This window comes from Gallinula chloropus, assembly GCF_964237585.1.
Source record: "Gallinula chloropus genome assembly, chromosome: 22".
Taxonomy (NCBI): domain Eukaryota; kingdom Metazoa; phylum Chordata; class Aves; order Gruiformes; family Rallidae; genus Gallinula; species Gallinula chloropus.
This window is the reverse complement of record NC_140107.1, coordinates 3,001,806-3,025,938: the sequence shown is the minus strand read 5'-3', so window position 1 is coordinate 3,025,938 and position 24,133 is coordinate 3,001,806. Positions and strand designations below refer to the sequence as shown.

Here is a 24,133-nt window from a genome sequence, read left to right as displayed (position 1 = left end):
GCTTCAGCCCGCTCTTGACTGCTGAGGGTGGTGCATCAGTCATTTACTGATGTGGAAGTGGGAGAAACAAGTAGGGGAGAAGTGTCCACACACCAGTGGGACCAGGCTCTCACTCCCTCTGCTTTCTGAAGGTGTCACAGCATCACCTGAGCTGGAAGGGACTTGTAGCGACCATCAGTCCAGCTCCCAGCCCCACACAGCCCAGCCCAGTCAGAGCTGCACTGAGCACATCATCCAGATGCTTCCTGACCTCAGCCCAGCTCGGGGCTGGGACCCCTTCCCTGGGGAGCCTGTGCCAGTGCCTGACCCCCCTCTCAGCACAGAACCTCTTCTTGACACCCATCCTAAACCCCCCCTGGTGCAGCTTCACGCTGTTCCCTCAGATTCCATCCCTGGTCCCCAGTGAGAGATCATCACCTGCCCCTTTGCTCCCCTTAGCAGGAAGCCACAGACCCCATGAGGTCTCCCCTCAGCCTCCTCTTCTCCAGGAGGAACAACCCCAGGGCCTTCAGCCTCTCCTCATAAGCTTTCCCCTCCAGACCCTTCCCCATCCTCGGTGCCTCCTCTGGACACTCTCCAATATTTCTGTGTCCCTCTTGTCCTGTGACACCCAAACTGCACCCAGTGCTCGAGGTGAGGCTGCTCCAGCACAGCACAGAGCGGGACAGTTGCCTCCCTGGACCAGCTGGGGTGATGCACCCCAGGATGGGGCTGTCCCTCCTGGCTGCCTGGGCACACCACTGGCTCACATTTAACTCACTGTTGGCCAAGACCCCCCAAACCCCTCTCAGCACATCCGGCCTACAGCACCTGATCCCCCAGGCTGGGTGTGCAGCCAGGGCCGCCCCTTCCCAGGCGCAGAATCCATCACTGGCCCTTGTTAAACTCCATGGGGTGGGTGACTGCCCAGCTCTGATCTCTCCAGGCCTCCACCCTGGGGAAAGCAGTTAATGCAGAATGAGAACACCAAGATAAAAATCACAGTCACACAGCACTTACGTAGAAAAAATTTATTCCATCTGAAGCACTTACACGCAATTATTCATGGGGAGCACGGAGAGTAACAGACTGCTGGTGGAACAGGACACCCTAGAGATGTGCAGGAACTAGTGGTCAAAGACTAACTCCTAAAAAAAAGTAGTTTATCCACATTTAAATTGTTTTATGGATTACCAGCTACCAATGCTGTTTGTCTGGGTTACCGGGCATGCCATCCGTGGTACATCAGTTGGTAGAAACATACACCTTTACAACTTGGTGGCCCCAAGTTTTAAAAACCATTTCACAGAAAGGAAAGAAATATATGTGAAAACACAGCTCAAGAAACACACAATAGAGCAAAAAATATATGGAGGGTGAACAATGCTCTGCAGGAATAGCTAAGGAATCCGAACCGCTGTCATCCAGCAGGAAAAGGGGAAGGAAGGAATGAAAAACCCAGAATTACCAGTAGAGACAAAAAAAATAGAGAAAGGAAATGCTCAGGTCAGAATCTGCAAAGCTGTTTCGTATCTGCAGAGGCAAAAATAAGATATCCACAAGGTACAGGTTAAGCAAAGGAATTCCCAGCACTTCAGACTTATTCTGAAGAGGACAAGACCCTTCCACTCTCCGTGGAACTGCCAGGGGATTAACACTTGTATCATCTCCACTGGCTCAAGCAAATTCTGGCAGCTCTACTGATTAAACTTTTGTTTAAATTAGGCATATTTAGCAAGCTAAAGACAGAGGGGGAAAAAAACCCAAATCAAACCAACAACAAACCCAAATCTTCTCTGTGGGATGAAGGCAGTGAAAATGGGACAGCCAGCCCTCTATGTGAGAGGAAATCAGAGGAAGGAGCTACAGCGTGGTAGCGGCTCAGCCCTTTGCTGAGGGAGCGCTCGCTGTCTGGGTTGAAGGACCTGTCGATGGTGTCTACAGGAGGATGGCTGAACACAAAGCCTACGTGTGTCTCAAAACCAGTGTTAAGTTGTTATTGGGGTTGAGAGGGAAGAGAAGGAAAAAAAAAAAAAAAAGAGACTAAAACCAGGAAGAAGTTGTCCTCTAGGATCCTTGACCTTCTGGGTCCACGCTCCCTTCAGGGTCTTCATCATTGTAGATGTTCTCCGCCTGGAAGACAAGAGACAGAGGGAAGGAAGAAGCACTTAGCATCACAAGGACAGGATTTCATCTGCTTCAAAAAGTCAGGGCAGGTTTTTTAGCTGCAGATCTGTACTACCCATCCCTGGTCCCTCAAGGCCGTTGCCATTAAAGCAGCAACACAAACCACCTTTTCTCCAGAAGCACCGTGGCTCCAAAGCATTTCATAAACACCCCGTAAGTTACCCAGAGCTTATGGAAGTTGTGTAAATACATTCAGTGTATATACATTTAGTGTATGTCCTCTACTTTGCAACAGCCCTTCCCAAGAGATCTATGTGGAAGGCTGCCAGGAACAAAGGCCCCGTGGAACCAATTTACAGATCAACTGAAGTCAGGAGTACGGTCTTGTCAAAGGTCATTCCAACGACAGAACTGTTTTCCATAACCTTCAACAGCTGGTAATTTAGTGGTGGCAAACTTTTCCTGTTCACCACAGCTTTTCTCCACCCTCAGGACACTCAGATCACAGGCAATGATGTCACTGTTTAAGACAATAACTAACAGAGACCTCAATTTCACCTTTGGTTCTCATACACCTCATTTTCATTCAAACACAGAAGGGAAAACTTGCTTCTACACTGGTACTTGCTTGTTTGCTGGGGGGGTTTAAATAATGAGAAACTTAAACAAGCTTCCAAGTATTTGTAAAAACTTGTTCTGATCAAACCTAAAGTGGATTTCCCTATCCCTTTGAGATTTAGGCAGTGCTATGAAGTAAGCTACACTGGGAGCTGTCAACAAACCAGAGCAGCTGAAATCCAGGACATCATCTCTCATCTGTCACTTCCCAGCCAACAACTTACCATTTGCCAGACTTGCATGATATTATCTTCTGATACAGAACAAATTACCCAGGGTTCGTTGGGATTCCAGGAGAAATCAGATATCTTTGCAGTATGGCCACCGTGGATAAACTGGTATCAGGGAAACAAAGAAGTGAATGATTTCAAATCTACAGCACAGAGATGAGTAACAGGTCAAGAGAATCAAGGAGAGTCAAAGGACTTACCAACAGCTCAGGGGGACCATCCTCAGCATCTTCAGGGGATTGCTCTTCTCCAATTTTACTGTAAAGGAAAGAGAGGAAGAGGTTGGTTGGGTTTTGAGGTGTGATGCAATTATTCAATTATATTTTGTCAGGAAAATGAGACTAACTTGGGATTTACCTCAAGTCCCAAACATTTAGCCTGCGGTCGGTGCCACTGGAGGCCAAAATAGTTTCATTATGGGGAGACCACTGAACCTACAGACAAGGAGGAATTCAGAAAGGAAGTTAAGTGTGAGGAAGCTGTACCACGACAGTCACAACACACACTGACAATCACAACACACACCACTGTACTTTGTATTGTAAAAGCTCTACGAGAATTCAAATGGGTAAGTAGGTGAACTAGGAATACACCCAATGCCAGCCTGCTGGCACAGGGGGCAGGTTCCTGACACTAACAAGGCATCTGAGCACCACAAGTCCCACATGTGACCTTTTCCCTAACAAGGGCCACACATTACAAAGTGCAAACAGGTCTCAAGGATATCACCTTGATACAGACAGCACAGATAGAAACTACAGGCTCCTTCAGTAGTAGGTTTGATTTACATGTGGAAAGAAATCACTGTAATTAAGCTTAACCACCCAAAAGCTCACATGCCTTACTTCTGCTGGAGATAAATCTCTCCAAAACATACTGCTTAATAGGATCAGAGGATTAGGAAAGAACACACAGTTCCACAGCCTAACCTAATGTTTCCAGATTCCACGTGTGATCTTATTTAGGGGTAACTAGTCTTCAGTTATAAACCTTCCACTAAAAAATTCTCCACATATTTTTCTTCCCAGTCATGCAGGAGTTGGAAATGGAAATACTGTATCCTCTAAGCACATGCCACCCCTGGTGTTAACATTCTATATTTACACCAGCAACATTAGCAATTGTTCACTGTCACAGGATGTTCCGGTGATCCCTTTAATGGGGCTCAAGCCTTGCTGCAGGTCCAAGCTGAGCAGATGACAGCAGCACTGCAGCAGCTTCCTCAGCCTCCCTGCTTCAATCTGCTGCCATGAATAATTTACCTTCACTCTGCACTGCTAGTGTTTCACCCTCATGTTGGGGGTTAAAGCTTCTGACTGTCTGCTCCTTACTTTCTGCCCCTGGTTTTCTGGACACTCTTATCTGTACCAGAGCTCTACCCCACACAGAGCACTATGCAGGTCCACAACAAGAAGCCAGAAAAATTAGAAGTAGATAAGAAAAAAGATGATGAGTTTTTAAGTGCAAGCACATTTAATAAAAACATAGAGTGGAAAAGAATGTTTATTTTTTTCTCCCTCCAGATGCTAACTACATCTAAGCCTAAGTGTATAAAATACAAAGAGATTTTGTTATACCTGAAATATTTCATCTTTATGTGATTCAAAGGAGTGCAACTTCAGTTTTAGGTTCCTCAAGTCCCATAGAGCAACAGTCTAGTAAAACAAACAAAACAAATTCAACACTTTTTCCTTGCAGTAACCAAGATATACATCCTCAGTTATGTATCAGAAACTATACAAGTATGTTGCAGGTTCAAGGTAGACCTACCTTATCAGCTGATCCTGTAGCCAGAATAAACTCACTGTAGGGATTGAAGGAGAGGCAGTTGACTTCAGCTGTGTGAGCATCCACGGAATGGCTGGGCTTAGAGGTGTTGTTTGACCGAGTATCCCAACTGTAAGGGGGGAAAACAGGGAATCAAACAAAGGTTTACACCCCATTTTACTGAGGGACTAAGGAGCAGAAGGGAAAACAAGAGGGACAGAAGCACTGGGTTTCTGAAGATATTTCCCCACTTACATCATGAGCTTCTGATCATCAGCAACAGATCCAAAGAGAGATTCATGGAGCAGGTGCCAAGATACATCTTCCACTACTGCTGTATGCCCTGTGAAGATGGTCTTTGCATCCACCACTTTGCCTTCTTTTGGCACAGCACTAATATCCCACAAGCAAATGGTCTTTAAAAAAAACAAGTATTTGTTTTTTTAGAATTGCATCTGTACAGACACTTCACCTCCCTTACCTCATAAAAAGTAACTAGCCAACACAAAAAGCCACCCCCCATACCCTTCCCCAAGGGACACACAGCACAGGCTGTACCCCAGTAAGAACTGAAGCACTCACATGATCATCAGAAGCGCTGAGCAAATGCCCGCTCAGGTTTGGGTTCCATGACAGCCCATAACCTTCCTTCTGGTGTCCACGAAGGCGCAGGTCAGGGTTACACTCTCCAGAGGGGTCTGTAAAGAGGCAGTGTAAGAACTCCAGGGCCTAGTGTAATTTCCAGAACATCCTGGAATACCTGGTGTTAAGTTTCACTGCTTTCCCAAAGCTCACTTTGACGTTAGCAGCAGGATAGGATCCCTCCCTGTCCCTCAGAGCATTCTCCCCAGCTCAAGAATCACCTCATGAAAACAGAATGCACTGTGACAACACAGAGCAGTTTGTTTTCTGAGCTGGATAAAGCACACTGCGGATTTCTCCAGGCTTCCACTTATTTTTGTTGGCTGGATGGCCCAGCAGTAATCCATTCTGAATTAGCACTATAGCACTTGGGGTATTTTAATTTGTCTCATCATCTTCAACTGCACTCTGAAAGCAAGAAAGGCACTTCTAAGCCTCCCTGCCAAGGGGCAGAACTAGTTACTCTCTATGATCTTCACGACTTCATCAGTAAATGACTGTTAATATCCTTCCAGGACAGCAGTTTGGCTATCCAGCAAATCATAAACCTGAATCCCAACACAGGACAATGAGAACAAAAGGAAAAGAATCCCAAACCCCCATTGATATCTATTGGATACACATCTCTAAGCCTCATGTAGAACAACCTTACACACTAAACACCTACTTGCCCCTAAAATCACAAATGACATGCAATTCACACAGCTTTTTAGCTTCTTTTTCTCTACATCAACCATTTCCTAAGGGATGGGTAATCTCTGAAGCACATCCATAACAAAGAAGCAGGCACCTGGTTTTGAAGGGTGTTTGGTGTAATCAAAGACAAGAACATCGCTGGATGGAGTCTTCGTAGCGATGATGCAGGGGTTCTGTGGCATGTAACGTGCTCTGTTCACTTCTCCCTCATGGTTTATCTTGATTTCAATTTCAATTTTGCCACTAACCGACCCAAAGCCTCCAAACTCTGGAAATAAGAATTAGGAGCTGTCAATAATATGCCAAGTTCAGATTGAGACACAAAGATGCAGAACTTGGTCACTGGTACTACCAAGCACTTATTTTGAAACAACTGCCACAAGAACATCTGTAACTGGAAGGAATCCAGTGTTCAAGCAGCATGTTGTTTTAAACACCAAAATACCAGGACTGGCAAAGTTAAAGACCATTTATTCCCAAATATTTTTTACTATATCAAATTATCAACACAAGCACCAAATTTATGTATTTTAAACTCTTATCTGTAATGAAATTCTACTGTACACTTCAGACAGGCTGTACCTGTGCTTTCAAATATAACAAAGCCCAGCACTTCAAGACAGAGAAAGTTCTGGTAAAACTGAATCACTGTGTTTAAGACACAGGACTGTAACATCACTTGCTGAAGCTGCATTATCTTCTAAAGTAAAGTCATGGAAAGTTAAGTGTTTGACAAAATTACACAGCAGCATTCTGGCAAAAAGAGTTGGGTTTTTCATTAAATTTCAGTAGTATGTTTTTGAGAAATACTAAAACAGAATAGAAACAAAGTGTCTATTAGACCACATCATGCTTGGGAGTAAGTCCAAGAAGCCCAAAGATCAAAATAGTAATCGCACAATCCAGACTTGCAGCAAAAAGAAGAGCAAATCTTGGATTATTAAGGACTTTCAACAGGTAGCAAGACTGATTCAACCAAGTAAACATGAGAAAGGTCTGACTTGTTGCAAAGCTGACAGCCAGCTAAGATTACAGAAAGCATCAAGTTCAAGTCTGATGCACTGAACAAAACACAGTAATCTTTTTCTCCAAGAGGAGCTGGCACAACTATCAGGCAGCAGAATCCAGACATGAGAAGAACATCTGAAATGTTACACTCCTCTGAAATACAACATTTTTTAACAGGAGTGAGACTTTCTCACTGGAAGAGTTTATATGTTGAAAAAGTTGTAATAAAAATGCCAACAAGCAGGACTCAATGAAATTTAATGCCAATTCCTGATGAGAAATAGGGAGGGGTGAGGCTCTCCCTCTCCCCAATCTTCTTTTTTCATTATGTTATTAAATTCTGTGCATTCAAAGAGCACAGTATTAGTCTATTAAGTAAGGGTGCCACTTGGAAATAAACCGATTAGTTTAGAAGTAATATCTGAACTTTGCTGCCTGAACTTTAAGGAAAGACAAATATTTTGCTGAGAAGGGAAAGAAATAAATGAGTTAGAACTCCCCCCAGTCCTTCTCTTTGGTCCCTCACCTCCTTTCTCACTATCATAGTGCGAAGCATCGAACTGCGCGTCGTCGTTCGGCAGCTGCACGCTGGCTATCACCAGGTGGTTTTGTTCATCTGAAGTGTGGGTGCCCAGGACTAACCTGTGGATGCTGAAGTCTTTGCCTTCAGGTCTGTAAGGGGGAAAAAAAAAGAGTTAAATTTCTCTTTTAGAGAAACAAAAGATGGGGTTTACACAAGTACTGAGCTGATTGCTTCTTTTTGATGACAGGCTCGAACGCTGATCGTGCTCTTTAAAGTTACCGTTGCTCTTCTGCTCTGACACCCAACTTGCTTCCTGCAGAGCAGGAACTGAGGATTTCAACCTAAAATTCAGACAGCACAACACCACACACCACTGTTCCTGTGCTTTCTTTTAAAAGGCCTTAGCAGCTCCTCCCCAGGGGCAGCAACACTCACTGTGAGCAGAATCCTGTTATGAATGGTTTTGGTTTAAAAACACCTTCAAGATCATTGACTCCAGCCCTAGTAGGTCCACACTGGACCATGTCACCAAGTACAACATCTACTCTTCTTTTAAACACCTCCAGGGATGGGGACTCAACCACCTCCCCGGGCAGCCTGATCCAACATCTGCCAGCCCTTTCAGTAAAGAAATTTTTCCTAATATCCAACCTAAACTTCTCCTGATGCAACTTCAGACCATTTCCTCTTATCCTGTCACTAGCTACTGGGGAGAAGAGACTGACCCCCACCTCACTACAACCACCTTTTAAGTAGTTGTAGAGAGTGATGAGGTCTCCCCTCAGTCTCCTTTTCTCCAGACTAAACAATCCCAGCTCCCTCAGCCACTCCTTGTAAGACTCATCTTCTACACCCTTCAGCAGCTTCATCACCCTTCTCTGGACACACTAAGCACCTTCATGTCCCTCCTGCAGTGAGGGGCCCAAACCTGAAGACAGTACTCCAGATGCAGCCTCACCAGTGCTGAGCACAGAAGGATCACTTCCCTACTCCTGCTGAAAGCTTAGGACAAAGAGTGGTCACACAGAAATTATATCTAGTTCTATTTGCAAGTAGGTTTTTACTTGCTAAAGGGAAAGGTGAAGCTGGAAGAAGGAAAACATGGAGCTCTATCTCCTTGGGAACAGAAGACGTCTGTACTGGTTATCTCTGGTATTGAGAGTCCTCAACTTGCTGCTGGCAAGGCAAAGGTACAAAAAGCGATTAAGACAGAAAGGAATCACATACTGTCTAGCTTTAATAAAGAAGTGATCCTAGATTTATTATCTATTCTGCTCTAATAAAGAAAAAAAAAAGCCAGAGGATGAGTTTACCTTGTTACATCAGGAAGCCACTGAGCAGTCAAGCTGGGCCATTCCAGAGCGTGGGTCATCACCAAATCGTACAGGAAGGGGGTATTCTTTTTCCATATTTTATACTCTTCATTGATCACACGTTCTTCCACTGCATCATCAAAGGCTGCTAAAGTTTGGGTTGTTTTTAAAAAAGCATACAATTAGCCTTTTTTTACAACACGGGTGCCACACCATGAACAGGACTTGAATAAAGAGCCAACTACATCACACCCTGCTCCTCTGTTACGGCTCCTCTATTACAGTAGTTGCCAGGTAATTAAAAATCCTCTGTGGCCCATGCTAACCCTTTCTTCTGCCTGTAAACGCTCGTAATAAACGTTAACTACGGCAAGTTTCATCACCTCAACGGAAGCAGCGTAACAACCCTCTCAAGCCCGACATCACAGTGTACTGAGGAGGCAAAAACCGGAATCGTGAAGCTGTTTTAAGGCTGGAGGTCCAAGAGCTGCTGTTAAACACAGCGGCCTGGGCGCAGCCCTGAACTACCAGTTCCCCAAATCCGGTTTCCCGAGGCTCCTTCAGCCGCCCGGCTCCTCCCACACGCTTTCACCCCCGTTTCGGCTACGGGAAGCACTCGAGGGCAGGCAGAGCCCCGCAGCGCGCCCCACGGAACGTGGCTGCGCGGCCGGTGACATCTCCTCTTTGTCTACAAACGCAGCTGCCCACGGCCCTCGCAGGATCCGGCGGCGCTGCGGCCCAGCCAGTTACCGGCACAGCGGCCTTTATGGTGGGGGGAGAAGGGATCAGGGATCAGGGCCCGGCCCGCTCCATCCCGGGGCACCGCACACACCCCCCGCGGAGCCCGCAGGGGAGGCGGCGGCCGCGTGGCACGGCGGGCCCCGCCGCGGGGACAGGCGGCAGCGCGGCCAAGGGGGTGGGGAGCGGCGGGCCGCCCCCCCTGGCGCGCCCCCTGGCGGAGCTGCCCCCGCTCCCCTCAGACCCGGCGGGAGGGGAAAGGCCTACCCCGCGCCTCACGGAGCCCCGAGCGGAGGAGGCCGCGCCGCGAACCCTACCTTCCTTGTCCGCCATGGCGGGGCGGAGGGGGGCTGGGGAAGGGGGGGGGGAAGCGGAGCGGCGGCGGGGCGGGCCGGAGCTAGGTTGGGCTGGGCGAGGCGAACGGCCGACTCCTCCGCTCCCTGCTCGGACCCCTCCGGCCGCAGCTCTATTGTTTCCTGCCCCCGCTGCGTGCCGCTCCGACGCCGCGCACCCCTTCGCGCGCCAACGCCGACCAATCGCCACCCGCCGCCGGGCCGCGACAGCCAATCGGGGAGAGGCAAGGGGCGGGGACACGGGCAGGCGAGCGCGCTCGGCTGTCACGTGGGAGGCGGCCGGGAAGGAGGCGGCGGGGAGGGGAGAGGGGAGGAAGGCGCTGCTGACGCTCCCCTGGGAGCCGCCATTTTCCGGAGGGGAAGGGGCGGGCAGTGGGAGCCCCTCGCTCAGCTCTTAAAGCGGCAGCGCACCGCGCTGAGGGGAGGTTCGGGCTGCGGTTCCAGTGCCGATTTCCTTTCCTTAGTGAGGCCGCGGGTTGGGAGCGGGAAGACCGGAGGGAGCCACGGTCGCAGCCGTGGGCAGGCAGTGTCGGGACCGGCCTGGTGCGTGTGTGTGTGTGTGTGGTGGGGCTGAGGCCTGGCCCTCGCGGTGCTTCTTCCTCACAGGGCTGCCCAGAGACCTCTGGAGCATCCCCAGCTTGCTCTTGGGGGTCATTGCTGCTCAATCATTGCTAATAACTTCCCTTTTTCCCCCTAATTCAGCGCAGCGTCGAGCCTTGCTGGGTCTGTCCGGCCTGCTGTGGGTAACCTGGTGTGATCAGCCGTGGATCTGACCGTCTGCAGTCAAGGTTTTACAGGTTAAAAATCCACGTGTGCCTTCATCTGGGTTTATTCCCTCGGGGGAGCATTGGCTTCTCTATTTCAGGCTTCTCTTTCCAACATCACCAGGCCCTTAACCTGAAAAGAGAAGCTGGGAATCCTGTGTGGTCTTGTTTCTCAAGCCTTGGAGTAAGAACCACTCCTGTGTAAAACTAGCCTTGATGGTGTTACAGGCATCTATCGTTGCCATTTTTTAAATGGAAGCCTTGGCCTCAACTGTGGATAAACCTTTTATTGTGCAAAAATATAAAGAAAGACTGAGAAAGGGAATCTGGAGAGTTCTAGGCTGAGGAAAATTAATTAGCCTGAATTGATCAGGTTCTGCAGTTTGTGTCTGTTAGACAGACTGAGCAATTACTAAGATCTGGTCTTAGATTTAGACTTAAAAATAGGGGTTTTATACAGTTCTTGCTTTAAAAATATACAATAAAAAGACATTTTGCAAGAAAAGAGACACAGGACCACCCCTGCGTGTGTCACAGATCAGGCTGCCATGTGTATGTTTCCAGGGTTGAAGCCATAATGCAGTCACTGTCCTAAGAGAAAACTAGACTTATTTTTTTTCCCCAAAACACCAGCATGTAAGGAGACAACTCTTCCTTTCTGTCAGGTCTTGGGCTTTAGAGGCAGTGTGAATTTCAGCTTGCTGTGTAATGTACCAATAGGCTCATTATTTTTGATTATTATGGTATGGTGTTACTTGAAGACGAATTAAATGTTGCTGGGTTGCTCATAAGAAGGAGGAAGCAGCATAATTCTTGCCAGAAAAGGCCAACGCCCACACTTCCTACTGTAATCCCTGGCTCTGCTGCCTGAGTAGAACTCAGGCTGGTTAACGAGGCAAGCGGTGAAGGATGGAACTCTGACCTTCCCTCTGCCTCCCAGTGCCAGTTTGATCCCAGACTTCAATGACATGTATTTAGTGTCTGGTTTTGAATCCCCAAGCCTGGCAAACTGCTGTCGAGTGGAAACCAGAACTGAGAGGTGATTCTCCCTTTTCCAGCACAGCATCCTAGAGGAAGCCTGGCAGGGTTGAAGCCTGTGGAGTTGGCCTTGTTTCCCACCACTGGGAAGCGAGTGAGGATTGCTCCAGCCCAGCAGCTATGGCAGACAATGAGAGGGACTACAACCTGACGGAGGAGCAGAAGGCGATCAAAGCCAAATACCCACTGCTCAATAAGAAGTATGAATGTGAGTTATTTTTAATGCTGATCCTAATGTGGCCTATGTGCAGCACTGCAATTGGGAGGGGGAGGGAGGGGAAGGTTATGCTTTTTTAGGGACACGTGTGGTTTCTTAATGTGCCAGTATCGTGTGTGTTTAGACTGTGGGATGCATCTGTACTTGAATTAATAGACAAGATATCAACAGTTTATCACAGAGAAATGCCTTTCTTGTTACTGGTGCTAAATAAACCCCAATAGAAATAAATCAGTTAAGTCTCACCTTGAGAACCTTCCCCTTCCAGGCTATTTCCTAGCAAGGCAGTAGCACCTTTTTCTACCTCTGATTCTGTAGGAAGACACATTTTAGTATGTGTTGGTCTTGTGTACGGTGTCTTTTCTCCTACATGCCCTACTAAAAGATCAGTCTCCCTCCCCACCCCTGGAATGTCTTCTGAGAACATTCAAGCAAGTGGGTGGCAGCCCAAGGACTAGCTTAAGGTGTCTGCAGGATGTCACTTGACGCCTCACTCCTGTCTGTTTGAGCCAGGTCTGTCTGGAAGCACGGTGTCTATTTCTCTGTTAGGATATATACATTTTTAGGATGAGTTCAGATCTTTTATTTGCTAGCAGTGCAGAAATAGGCTGACATACCACAATAGCCATGCTATTTCCATAACTGGAAGATGGTTTACTCTTCTTTTACATCCACTGGAATTTGTTTGCTTTATAGACTGTTGTTGAGAACTCATTAATAGCGTGTGAACAACCTAAACAGCATCAAAACAGTCTTTCCACCATGGCATTTATTTTCTATCCCAAGTTAGCTCTGCTTCTCTAAATGAATATAAATCACGTTCATGTAAAACTTGATTCATCCCAAGGGTTTCTTTTTCTGTATGCCATACTTCTTTTCAGTGGGTGTTTTCGGGTGTGGATGGGTGTATTTCCTCACTGAGCTGATACTTGCAAATCTCATCCTGTGCATGAATAACTTTCAGTCCTGCAGACTTCAGCAAAAACTGTTTACTCCTGGTTAAAGGTTCTTTTTATTGCAGTTAACTTGTAGAAGCCTGTTGTGTTCCAGCAGCCATACCTTGTGCACAGTGCTGTACATGCAGGGTGCTGACATAATTGTATTAAACGCTGGTTTTCTGCTTGGCAGAAATAATGCAAGATTCTATCTGCACTGATGCTTTTCTAATAGACTAGAAAATAGATGAGCACTGTTTCACATTGGGAAATGAATGCAAAAAGTTCTAGTTATAACAGTATCTACTCTGCTCTGCTGAGAGCCCACCTGCAGTGCTGTGTCCAGCTCTGGAGTCCCCAGCATAAGAGGGACATGGAGCTGTTGGAACGGGCCCAGAGGAGGTCATGAAGATGATGAGAGGGCTGGAGCACCTCTCCCCTGAAGCCAGGCTGAGGGAGTTGGGCTGGTTCAGCCTGGAGAAGAGAAGGCTTTGGGGAGATCTTACAGCACCTTCCAGTCCCTGAAGGGGCTACAGGAAAGCTGGGGAGGGACTTGTTAGAAGGCCCTGGAGTGACAGGATGAGGGGGAATGAGTTTAAATTGGAAGGGGGGAAATCTAGACTGGATATTAGGAAGAAATTCTTCAGTCTGAGAGTGGTGAGGCCCTGGCACAGGGTGCCCAGGGGGGTGGTGGCTGCCCCCTCCCTGGAGGTGTTCCAGGCTGGGTTGGATGGGGCCTTGAGCAGCCTGGTCTGGTGAGAGGTGTCCCTGCCCATGGCAGGGGGTAGGACTTGATCTTTGAGGTCCCTTCCAACCCAAACCAGTCTGGGATTCTATGATTTATTATTTTTTTTTAATCCTGATGTTTAAAATACATTTGGTGATGTCATGCCTTTTCTTTTTCCCTCCCCCCCAGATTTGGATCACACAGCAGATGTGCAGTAAGTATGGGCAGCTGGGATTTTGCAGTATGACAGATGGATTGTTTCTTGTACTGCTGCAAATCCAGAATACCTGTTGAACTCTGGTTGTACACCTACACTTTACAGAGCTATGAACTGTCATGCACTGGGTGTTTTTGTTTGTCTGCTTTGTCTCTCTTGGGAGAGAACAGAATCATGTGTTTGCTTTCTTTTCTAATGTAATACTCCTATCTGATTCTGATTAAGCCTCTGTTATTTGGGAGTGTCTTTTGAAATATTTTAATTTTTTTCCCCTTAAATGGGATTTCAGAGTAGTCCATTTTTTCATGGACACACGTTGAGAAGGAACTTTCCTATTGTCTGGTAAAACATTTTTTTCCCATATTCTGCCAAGAAAAATCTTCTCACAAACTGTGAGAATGAAAATCTCTGTGATCTTTAGGTATAGAAAAGTAAGCATTTTTGTTCATTCACTTCTGCATTAATTCTCATGCGCTGATTTCTCACTTGCATGATACTTCTTGTTTGTTTGTCACAGTCTGGTAAATTATCCCATGTCTTTTCTAGGCTACATGCCTGGGGAGACACTTTGGAAGAAGCATTTGAGCAGTGTGCTATGGCCATGTTTGGCTACATGACTGACACAGAGACCGTGGAACCCGTGGATACAGTAGAGGTAGAGGCAGAAGGTATGGCTGTGTTGACTTCCTATACTGGAACTGTATGAACCCTGAGGGAGAAGGGTACCAGAGCTTAGCATCTTGATGTAGTTTTGTTGTAGCTAATTAGATTGCAATTAAGCATCACTGATCTGAATCCACTAATAGTGCAGAAGCTGTACATACTCTTAAAAACAATTGTGTGTTCTTGCTGAGACTGACTTGCCTTCTGTGTTTCAACCCTGCAGGACATGACATGTTGTCTCTTCTCTTCCACTTCTTGGATGAGTGGCTGTATAAATTCAGTGCCAATGAGTTCTTTATACCCAGGGTAAGTGTTGTGTTTCATTCATTTTCATTTGGAGATGAGGCTATTCTCTGGTGATAGCAGCTCCTAAAGCCAAAGTACTAAAAGTACTGAAGCACTTTAGGGAAAAAGGGACACGACTTCAGCTCAGCACACTGAGAACTGAAAATACCAGGGTGGAGAAACAAATTGTTAAGGTTTGTTAGCACAAACACCAATAACCATGTCATCAGTCCAGGCTGGAAGATGATGTGATAGGGAGCAGCCCTGCAGAGAAGGACTTGGGGGTACTGGTGGATGAGAAGCTCAACATGAGCCAGCAATGCACACTCAAAGCCCAGAAAGCCAACCATGTCCTGGGCTGCATCACAAGGAGCGTGGCCAGCAGGTCGAGGGAGGGGATTGTGCCCCTCTGCTCAGACCCCACCTGCAGTGCTGTGTCCAGCTCTGGAGTCCCCAGCATAAGAGGGACATGGAGCTGTTGGAACGGGCCCAGAGGAGGCCATGAAGATGATGAGAGGGCTGGAGCACCTCTCCCCTGAAGCCAGGCTGAGGGAGTTGGGCTGGTTCAGCCTGGAGAAGAGAAGGCTCTGGGGAGATCTTACAGCACCTTCCAGTCCCTGAAGGGGCTACAGGAAAGCTGGGGAGGGACTTGTTAGAAGGCCCTGGAGTGACAGGATGAGGGGGAATGGTTTAAATTGGAAAGGGGGAGATTTAGACTGAATATTAGGAAGAAATTCTTCAGTCTGAGGGTGGTGAGGCCCTGGCACAGGGTGCCCAGGGGGGTGGGTGGTGGCTGCCCCCTCCCTGGAGGTGTTCCAGGCCGGGTTGGATGGGGCCTTGAGCAGCCTGGTCTGGTGAGAGGTGTCCCTGCCCATGGCAGGGGGTGGGACTGGATGATCTTTGAGGTCCCTTCCAACCCAACCCACTTTATGATTCTATGATTGTAATTAGCCATCAGTGTACAGTGGGGGCATCTCTGCTGCCTGCCTGCACTGCACAGCCTTGTATTTCTTCGAGGCTGCTCAGATTCTCTGGTTTAGATTCTGTTTGAATACAACCCTTGCAAATGGGATTTACTGAGACTTTCTGCTGGAAGATAGAAGATGTTCCTGATGTATTTCTCCTCTTGTTTTCTCTGCAGGAGGTGAAAGTGCTTTACATTGACCGAATGCAATTCAAAATAAGATCGATTGGGTGAGCTTAGATGATCACTTGAGTAATGCATTTCTTTACTGAAAACACACAAACTGCATCAGAACTACTGGTCTGAAATACTGGGATTCTCTCATCCTTCCTAAAAAGTGGATTGTGGGCTGCTTTTTTTTTGTTGTTGTTTTTTTCCCTTCCTTTGAAGCTTTAAATGAAAATTGCCCTGTCCTATGTTCATCAGTGAAACTAATTGTAACATTTGCTAAAAGATGCCCAAAATTCCAATCACTTGTCTTGTTTTTGCCTTTCAAGGTGGGGAGAAGAGTTCTCTCTATCCAAACACCCTCAGGTATGCAGTTGTTCATCTGTACCTTTTTTACATTTTAGGGGTAGGATGGGGAGGGGTGGTGTCTTTTAAATCAGACCTCAAAATTCTCAAGATTTCCAAATATAAACACATCTAAATGGTATCACAGGATCTAAAGATCTCATTTTTTGGCCTGGTTTTTTGTGTATGAATATGTTCCTGAGACCTGTTGACCTGAGCATCTGATGCTTCCTTAGGACTAGCAAACCTCTACAGCTGGATTCCTTTACATGATGCTGATCACATAGTAAACCAGTCTGTATTCAGAATGTGTACGTCTGTGGTTTTCACAGTAATACCACAGCTTTTTGCTTAGTCAGTTGCTGTGTTATTCCACCCCCCAAAGAATTACTAGAGACAAATCCTTATCTCCCTGACAGCTCTTTCACTGTGCCAGTATTAGCATAGCAAATGTTGATGCTCTGTCAGAGGTAAGAGGGAGAATTTGTAGTATTCAAGAGGCAATGAAACAAGGGAAGAGTTACTCATTATTTGGCCAAGTCTTTTCCATTAGTATGACAACGTTTTTGTTCCTTGGAACAAATCCAGTTAGAGCTTTTGGGGGAGAAAAAACTATTAAACTGGAGGAAAAACTACTGAACATTTGTAGAAGGTGATAAATACTGTGTGTTATCTTGAACTGCTACAAGGGATGTCACTTAGAAAATCTGTGCTTTTGTGATGGTTTCATGACTTTTCTCTCTAGGGCACGGAGGTGAAAGCCATAACTTACTCAGCAATGCAGATCTGTGAAGATGAAAAGCCAGAAGTCTTTGTCATCATTGATATTTAAAGCAAGAAAACTGTGGTCAAGTCAAGACTGGTCATCGGTTGGCAGAAGTCCCTTCAAAAGTGCAATCCTTGTGGAAGTAACTAAGGAATTGGCAACTTGAAATTGGAGGCAGTAATTGTGGGGAATGTCAGCCTCTGTTTTGACTTGAGGATGGTGAGCCAAACCAATTCCTGCACCTTGGGGGGAAAAAGAAACAAAACAAACTAGTTGGAGTTCAGGGGGTGTTAAGAGCAAGAGCGCTGTGGCAGGTGGAAGTCTCTCAGAAATGCTATTAGTTGGCTTTTAAGGCTGATACGTGTGTTGGGTGCTATATGAACCAAACAGAGGAATTAGTGGAGCTGCTAGCTGAAATACCTTTGCTGTAGGGTGGCAGAAAATAATAATAATCTCTATGATTTAATTTGCAGATTTAAATACTCTTTTAATTCGAAGGTGACATCCCTCCTCCATATCATATAAAAGGTCCAAAATATCTGCAGTGGGTCAGACTTAATTTTAACATAGAAAAAATTAGGACTGTTCAAAGGACGCCTGAGAGAGGGTACCAGTTAAAAAATTGGAACCATCATGTTCCAAACTATTTAAAAAGAAGTCATACCAGCAGGTGGTGCTGAGTTGCTGTAAATAAATTTACACATGAAGTCCTGAACTATGTGGCCATGTATGTGGAAACCCAATGGTACCTGTTCTCCCCATAAGAAGGGGATGTACCCAGTGGTGGGGTTGGTCCCAGCCACATCTGGCAAAAATGGCTTTTTTTTAAAAAGAAAACAATTGGAATCAGCTTCCATCTCCTTTGTGAAAGGAGAGTCTGGACGGTCCTTTAATGTCAAAGGACTGCAGGGTTCAGGTTAATGAATCTAAACTAATAAAAAAATTATTCAAAGTGTGTGTTTTGTTTTAAATGCCGGGACAGCAAACATGAGGGGCATGGTGAGGGGCAGTCAGTGCTGGCCTGACCTTGTTACTGTAAAGGCTGCAAGTGCCTCGCCTCTGGAAGTGTTCTTATTTTGTTGTAAAGTCATCTTGAATCGATGGGGGTTTATTTCCATATTGTGAAGACTGAGGGATAAAATCCCTTTTATTTTTCAACGCTGAAATAAAACTTACGACCCAAAGAACCAGTAGATTTGTGTGTGAGTCGTTTGGCCGCTGCGTTTTTAACACCAAGGCATTATGTTTGTGCTCTGCTCTGAGGCGAGCAGGACTTTTTGTGTACAAACAACCACAGGCTTATTTTGTGCCACAGAAACCACGATGTGTCACACACCGGGTGTTCTTCCCTCTCTCAGGAGCAACCCCAGGGCTCCAGCACACGCCCACTACGGCGACAGGCGGCGCTAAGGAGGAAAACCGAGGCTTAGGTGTAGCTCGGGGGGGCTGAGCTCCATGGCGGCCGGTGAGCACCATGGCGCCCGCTGAACTCCATGGCGGGCGGTGCGCGGCTCCTCAGCCCGCCAAGTGCGCGGCTACAGCCCCGCCGCGGCCGCTGCGACACTTCATTGGCTGCTTGGGTCAGCTGACTGAGACGAGCCAAGCGGGCGTCGAGTTGAAGCGGCTTTGTTCTGCCGGAGCCTGAGGCGCAGGGAAGCGGAGTCGTTTCCTTCTGCCCGGCCCTCCAAATACAGTAGAAAGAAACTTCAGGAGTTCAATTTTAACTTTGTAGAAAGTGCTGAGGTGCTCTGTGTATACTATTGGTAACACAGTGAAGCGCTCTGCTTTTAGAACTGGGGATGGGAACTTGCTAGAAATAGCTGTTAGTCATTCCTTCCCTCCCCCAGGATTTGTTAAGTACTTGTTATAAAACAGGCCTTAAATTCTGGTACAAAAAAAGCCAGGGATGTCTTTGGAAAAATCAAGTAGAGAGCCACAAAGATGATGAAGGGCCTGCAGCATCTCCCCAGTGAGGAAAGGCTGAGTGAGCTGGGGCTGTTCAGCCTTAAGAAAATAAGACTGAGAAGGGATCTGATCAATGTTTATAAACATCTTAAGTGTGGGACACAGGGGGAAATGGGCAGCTTCTTCTCAGTGTCTGTGGGGACAGGACAAGGGGCAATGGCTGCAAGTTGGAGCACAGGGAGTTCCACACCAACATGGGGAAGAACTTTTCCCCAGTGAGGGTGAGGGAGCCCTGGGACAGGCTGCCCAGGGGGGTGTGGAGTCTCCTCTGCAGATGTTCCAGACCTGTCTGGACACCAACCTGTGCAACCTGTCCTAGGGACCCTGCTTTGGCAGGGGGGGTTGGACCTCACGATCTCTGGAGGCCCCTTCCAACCCTTACAATTCTGTGAATCTAAAACTCACCTTGTTCCATTTCCAGAGCTGTGGCAGGTCCAGGTTTTCAGGAAGAAGTCCAGTTTTCCCACTGTTTTACAGGAGGCCCACTGCTGTCTCTCACTGAGACAACTAACCTGAAAGGGGTTAATTAAAAAACTGCAAACCCTTCTTTTCTTGCTGTTAGTTGCCTACAGGGCTTGCCCTGCTCTTGCTTTTTTCTTGGCATCTGTTAATGGCAACACTTGGAGACAGAGAGAACCTACATGTGAATCAGCGTGGCTGTCCACACAGCATCTCCCGGCTTGCTTGGCTGCAACCTCATGCTACAGATGCTGCTAACGTGAAAGGAAACACAGTGTAACATGAGACACGAGTCCATGGCTCTTTTTATTAGGAGTACCTACTGTGGATGCCATTTTCTGCTTTTACTCAGAATGTTCTATACATTTTTCTTTTAAAAATCATTGTAGTAATAAGCATTTTCTTTTTCTCTAGAAAATGAAGATTCTGGCCCAAATGACAAAAAATGTATTAAAAAAGCTGGAGACTCCCGAATTACAAAGGTTGCCAAAGGAAACTGTCCTTATAAACAAATGTTTTTGCCCTGTTGAGCAGCCATAAACACCCTAAATTTATATAAACAGAATGGGTTCTAAAGTCGATCCATGACCTAAGTCACAAGTGTTCCACTGAAATGAAAGAGACTTGCCCTCTTTATTACCTTAGCATAAGATAAACAGGGGTTTAAGCAAATCTTGCACCAGTCCTGGGGAAAAAAAAATGGAAAAAACCTGACAACTGTACTTCCAGTGATTGCACTTTTATTTCCTTTGAACCGTGTTAGTGTGTCTTTGTTTATAAGTCACAGTACATAACCAGTGCGTACCTGAAAAGGCAAACTCATGCTATCCAAGTGCACTACAGCTGCTCTGTTTATTACTCTACTCCGTATGGCTGTGGGTATTGTTTAAACCTAATCATGTTTTTTTTTTTTCCTAAACTATAAGAAGCAGAAAGCTCACCCAGAAAACAAAGCTCTCCTAAATAGGTTCTTCAGCAAGAAGAATTCCCCTTGTTTTCTTTGTTCCTCTCATGAAGTTTCTGAAGTGTACATACACGTTAATTACAGTGTCAACAAAAATGTGGTTTACATTTCTTAGCTGCTTCCCTTAGTAAGACTTTTTCTAAGCAGATAATAAATACACATTTTTCAAAAATCTAAATTTCATAGCATCTTTGTAGAATGGTAAAATGATTCACGCTCTCATTATGAACAGGAGCTCTGAGTCAGTCATTGAAATACAAACCAATTCTTCTGCATAGTTTCCAGATAATAAGTATTTTCTAGATGATACTTAGGAGTAGTTACACTGTTGCTTGTCTATAAGTACAAACCAGCTTGTTTGTTGTCCGTATTTTGCTTCTCATAATAGAATTTTAGCAGTATTTAATTTTAATGAAAGTAATAAACCAGCATTAGGTGGTAGGACACAGGTAATTTAATCTTGAATACAGTAACAAATACATGAACAGATCTACCTAAGATTTGATTTCATCTTTTCATCTCCCTCCTCTGGAATATCATCATTAACGTGTCGGACAACCAAATTATACGGTTCCTCCTCCATCATCTCTTCATCTGATTTCTGTTCCTCCTCCAAAGCCCATTTGGAATGTTTGCTTCCTGTGGAGGAGACAGGAGAATGTTCTGCATCTAAATCGTTGGGAATGCTGTCAAAATTAGCTTCTGCTAGACACTTATGGCACAGTCTGTAGCGTCTTGTTCCTTGCTGAACAACGCATCCCGTTAGGTCAGTTACGTGACACTTGCATTTTCTGCAGATCAGTTTGCCGGCTTGATGGATCTAAAAAGATTTAAAACTTCAGAATGTCAGTGTTCATCCAAAAGCAGGCTTATTATTTATTTTTATTTAAAAAAAGAAAATTCACTGCACCATTCTTAAAAAAAAAAATAATAATAAAATCGAAATGAAAAATCTAATTCGCCAATTTAAATAACAAATAATTAAAGCTGCTAGGAAGCTTTTCTAGTTATTAGCTTTGGAAATGACTGAACAGCTGGTACCAGTGAAGTCTTGTGGGATTTTTCTAGGCTGAATCTCCCATCGGAATGGGCGTACCGTTTGGAAGTGGTTACGTAAATGCTCGAGCCGGGTGAACCTTTTCCCACACGCTTCGCAAGGGTACGGCCGCTCCCCGGTGTGACACCGAAGATGCCGCTTCAGGTCTGCTCGGCGTTTCACTGTGTGGGTACAGAAGGGGCATTTGAATCGCATCCGAGGGAGGTCATCTGTTACAGAGAAATACAGGCAAAACGTCAAAGAGCGGCAGTCTGTACGTAGCAGTTTGGTTAATCTTTCAGCTTGAATAAGCAGCGGGTCATTTTTCCTCTGGTCTGTCAGTAAATAAGAAAAATCCCACAATATAATTCCCCCAAACACAGTTATTTCTTATTGAATGTGCTAAAAGAGCATTTCATGGTGGATTCTTTGCTACTCAAAGATTTTGTTTTGACATGGATGCAATCATAAATATATAGGTATAATATATATTTATATGTCATTGTATCTGCCTCTTCCATCAGCTAATAGTTAGAGCTGTGACACTGATAATCTCTGTAATACACTAGGATGCTCAAAGTCTTAAAAATAGGCAATTATAATAAAATGTAGGTACATGAGTTTCTAAAGCAATGCACATAAGAATACACCTGCCAACTTTATTCCATCATCTCAGGCACATGCAGTCAGTACATCAAGGCTTAAGATACTTTATATGGTGTGGCCAAAACTTGTGAAGTTTGGGCTGATTTGGACCTTAAGGGAAACGCAATGTCCCACCAACAGGACCTTCCCTTGTGAAGGACTTAGGCTGGATTTACCTGGGATGCCTGTGTCACTGCCAGGTACTGCAAAAGAAATTCAGTCCCCAAGACAATTACAGCTTCACTAAACTCCGTCTGAGTTCAAATGATCTGGCATGTATTGTTTTCACTTACAAAATAGCCAATTCTCATGCCCTGTTCTAGCCTCAAAGTCTCTCATTCTATTTGGCACTATAATCAAGTAGATCAAGAAAGTCATGTGCAACTCTAGGCATTTTTCAAGCAGCCATACAAATCGTCTCTGAAAGACCACCCCGAATTCTTCCAAAGAAACAACTCTGCAAAACCATTTTTTACCTTTGTTCCAACTACTCATCACACCTAAAATTGTGGGCATCGAGGTGTACAGTTCTTCTGCTTTTAATTCCATGAACTCGGGAGTTCTGGAAAGTTCTTGTTCTAACCGAGCGACAGACCACCTCTTGGGCATCCCCTCCGATTCGTGACTATATCCGTAATCATCGTGATCAACGTTGTTCTCTGCGTCGAACTCAGCCTCCTCTCCAGCCTGGGAGAGGTGGCTGGAGTCGGACACGCTGCAACCCCCGTTGGGCCGCTCGGCTTTGTTCGATTTACACTGCACAAAATCACGGGGCTGGGCCAGTCCCAGGTGCTTTCGGCGCTTCCTCGTTGAGCCCTGTTTTCTGCCTCTTTTCGCTAGCTGTGTTTCTGCCTGCTGAAGGATCTGTGAGGACAGATAGGTGCTGTAGCTACTCCAGGAATTTTCATTCACCGTATCGGCCTTTTCATCCGGGATTGAACGCCTTGGGTTGCTCTTCGCTTTCCTTCTTGACCGATAAAGGGACGGATGGGCAGGTTCACTGTCGGTACCTTTGGCTGAAAGGCTGAGGTAATGATCCTTTTCCTTCTCATTAATATCCAGTGAGGACTTAATAAATGTCTTACAGACGTTAAGAATATCTGTCATCTGCAGGTAGCTAGCAGCGGACATCACTTCAATCACATTCTGACCAGTTAAAGACAATATGCCAGAATACACAAAGTCCAGGATAACCATAAATGTCTCTGGAGAGAACACCTCAAAAGTGGCTGTGGTGGGCTGAGTCGTCTCCTTCGAGCTCTGCGAAAGGAGCATCTTGAAATAGCCGCTGCTGGCAAAGAGCACATTGCGATGTGCTTTGAAGACCTTTCCCTCAACCAGGATACTGCAGTCACAGAACAAGTCTTGCTTCCGTTGCTCGTTGAGCTGCTCCAGAAGGTGAAACTGATGGGAGGAAATCTCCATTGCCCGTTGGCGAGTGACAGGGAGTCTTGCTCTAAAGTAAAAAGCAATTATAATCGTGATAATCTAAACCAGGGTTGTTGAATCCTGTTTTAAAGAGAGGAGCTCTGCTGTTAAAAACATGACAACGGTGCACATCATTGTCACCTTCCCAGCACTATCTCCAATCTCTCTGCAGCCCTTATCCCACACAATCCCAAGTGAGAAAAGGCTGAACAACTCGAAAAGCAGGGAAAAGATGCCTCAGGTGGCTTACTGCATATCCTAAAAGAAGTGAGTTCACACCGACGTACACGTAAAACATTCACAGGCTGAGAACAAGAACTTAGCCCTTCTGCCGGGGAGAGTCCGAGCCTTTCACACGCTCGCTGAGGGCACAGCCCGGGCTAGCGCATCAGCATCCCCCCGGCCCGGGCTGCCCCGGCATTGGCGGAGGCGGCCGTCACTCACCCGCCCGCCCGTCCGAATTGGCCGCTCGGCCGTGGGGAGCGCGGGACGCCCGACGGTGCCGGACCCGCCCGCCCAAGCGCCGAGGCGCCTCCCGGCTCCGCGGGCTGCC

At 46.1% G+C, this 24,133-nt stretch overlaps 3 protein-coding genes across 5 annotated transcripts; 1 reads left to right on the top strand and 2 right to left on the bottom strand.

Moving 5' to 3' along the window:
* Nucleotides 1-995: 995 nt before the first annotated feature.
* On the bottom strand, nt 996-10,131 carry RBBP4 (RB binding protein 4, chromatin remodeling factor). 2 transcript variants are annotated; one of them, XM_084274331.1, is made up of 12 exons: nt 9,959-10,131; nt 8,904-9,051; nt 7,594-7,739; nt 6,154-6,327; nt 5,304-5,419; nt 4,977-5,137; nt 4,725-4,851; nt 4,532-4,609; nt 3,312-3,388; nt 3,155-3,212; nt 2,949-3,059; nt 996-2,112 (listed from the first exon to the last, which is right to left on the bottom strand). In XM_084274331.1, exons 1-12 carry the CDS (start codon nt 9,972-9,974, stop codon nt 2,047-2,049), a joined length of 1,278 nt encoding a protein of 425 aa, XP_084130457.1. In that variant the 5' UTR covers nt 9,975-10,131; the 3' UTR covers nt 996-2,046. The 2 variants fall into 2 exon arrangements, with proteins under 2 accessions (XP_084130457.1, XP_084130458.1); XM_084274332.1 differs by having other exon boundaries at nt 8,904-9,048.
* A 349-nt stretch (nt 10,132-10,480) lies between these two features.
* On the top strand, nt 10,481-18,262 carry ZBTB8OS (zinc finger and BTB domain containing 8 opposite strand). 2 transcript variants are annotated; one of them, XM_084274196.1, is made up of 8 exons: nt 10,481-10,537; nt 11,817-12,004; nt 13,865-13,889; nt 14,439-14,560; nt 14,779-14,861; nt 15,982-16,034; nt 16,302-16,338; nt 17,063-18,262. In XM_084274196.1, exons 2-8 carry the CDS (start codon nt 11,917-11,919, stop codon nt 17,147-17,149), a joined length of 495 nt encoding a protein of 164 aa, XP_084130322.1. In that variant the 5' UTR covers nt 10,481-10,537; nt 11,817-11,916; the 3' UTR covers nt 17,150-18,262. The 2 variants fall into 2 exon arrangements, with proteins under 2 accessions (XP_084130322.1, XP_084130321.1); XM_084274195.1 differs by lacking the exon at nt 10,481-10,537 and adding an exon at nt 10,762-10,791.
* Nucleotides 18,263-20,961: 2,699 nt separating this feature from the next.
* On the bottom strand, nt 20,962-23,592 carry LOC311199927 (zinc finger and BTB domain-containing protein 8A-like; the record flags this gene model as incomplete). Its single annotated transcript, XM_084274072.1, has 3 exons — nt 22,629-23,592; nt 21,568-21,737; nt 20,962-21,291 (listed from the first exon to the last, which is right to left on the bottom strand). Exons 1-3 carry the CDS (start codon nt 23,575-23,577, stop codon nt 20,962-20,964), a joined length of 1,449 nt encoding a protein of 482 aa, XP_084130198.1. The 5' UTR covers nt 23,578-23,592.
* Between the last annotated feature and the right edge of the window lie 541 nt (nt 23,593-24,133).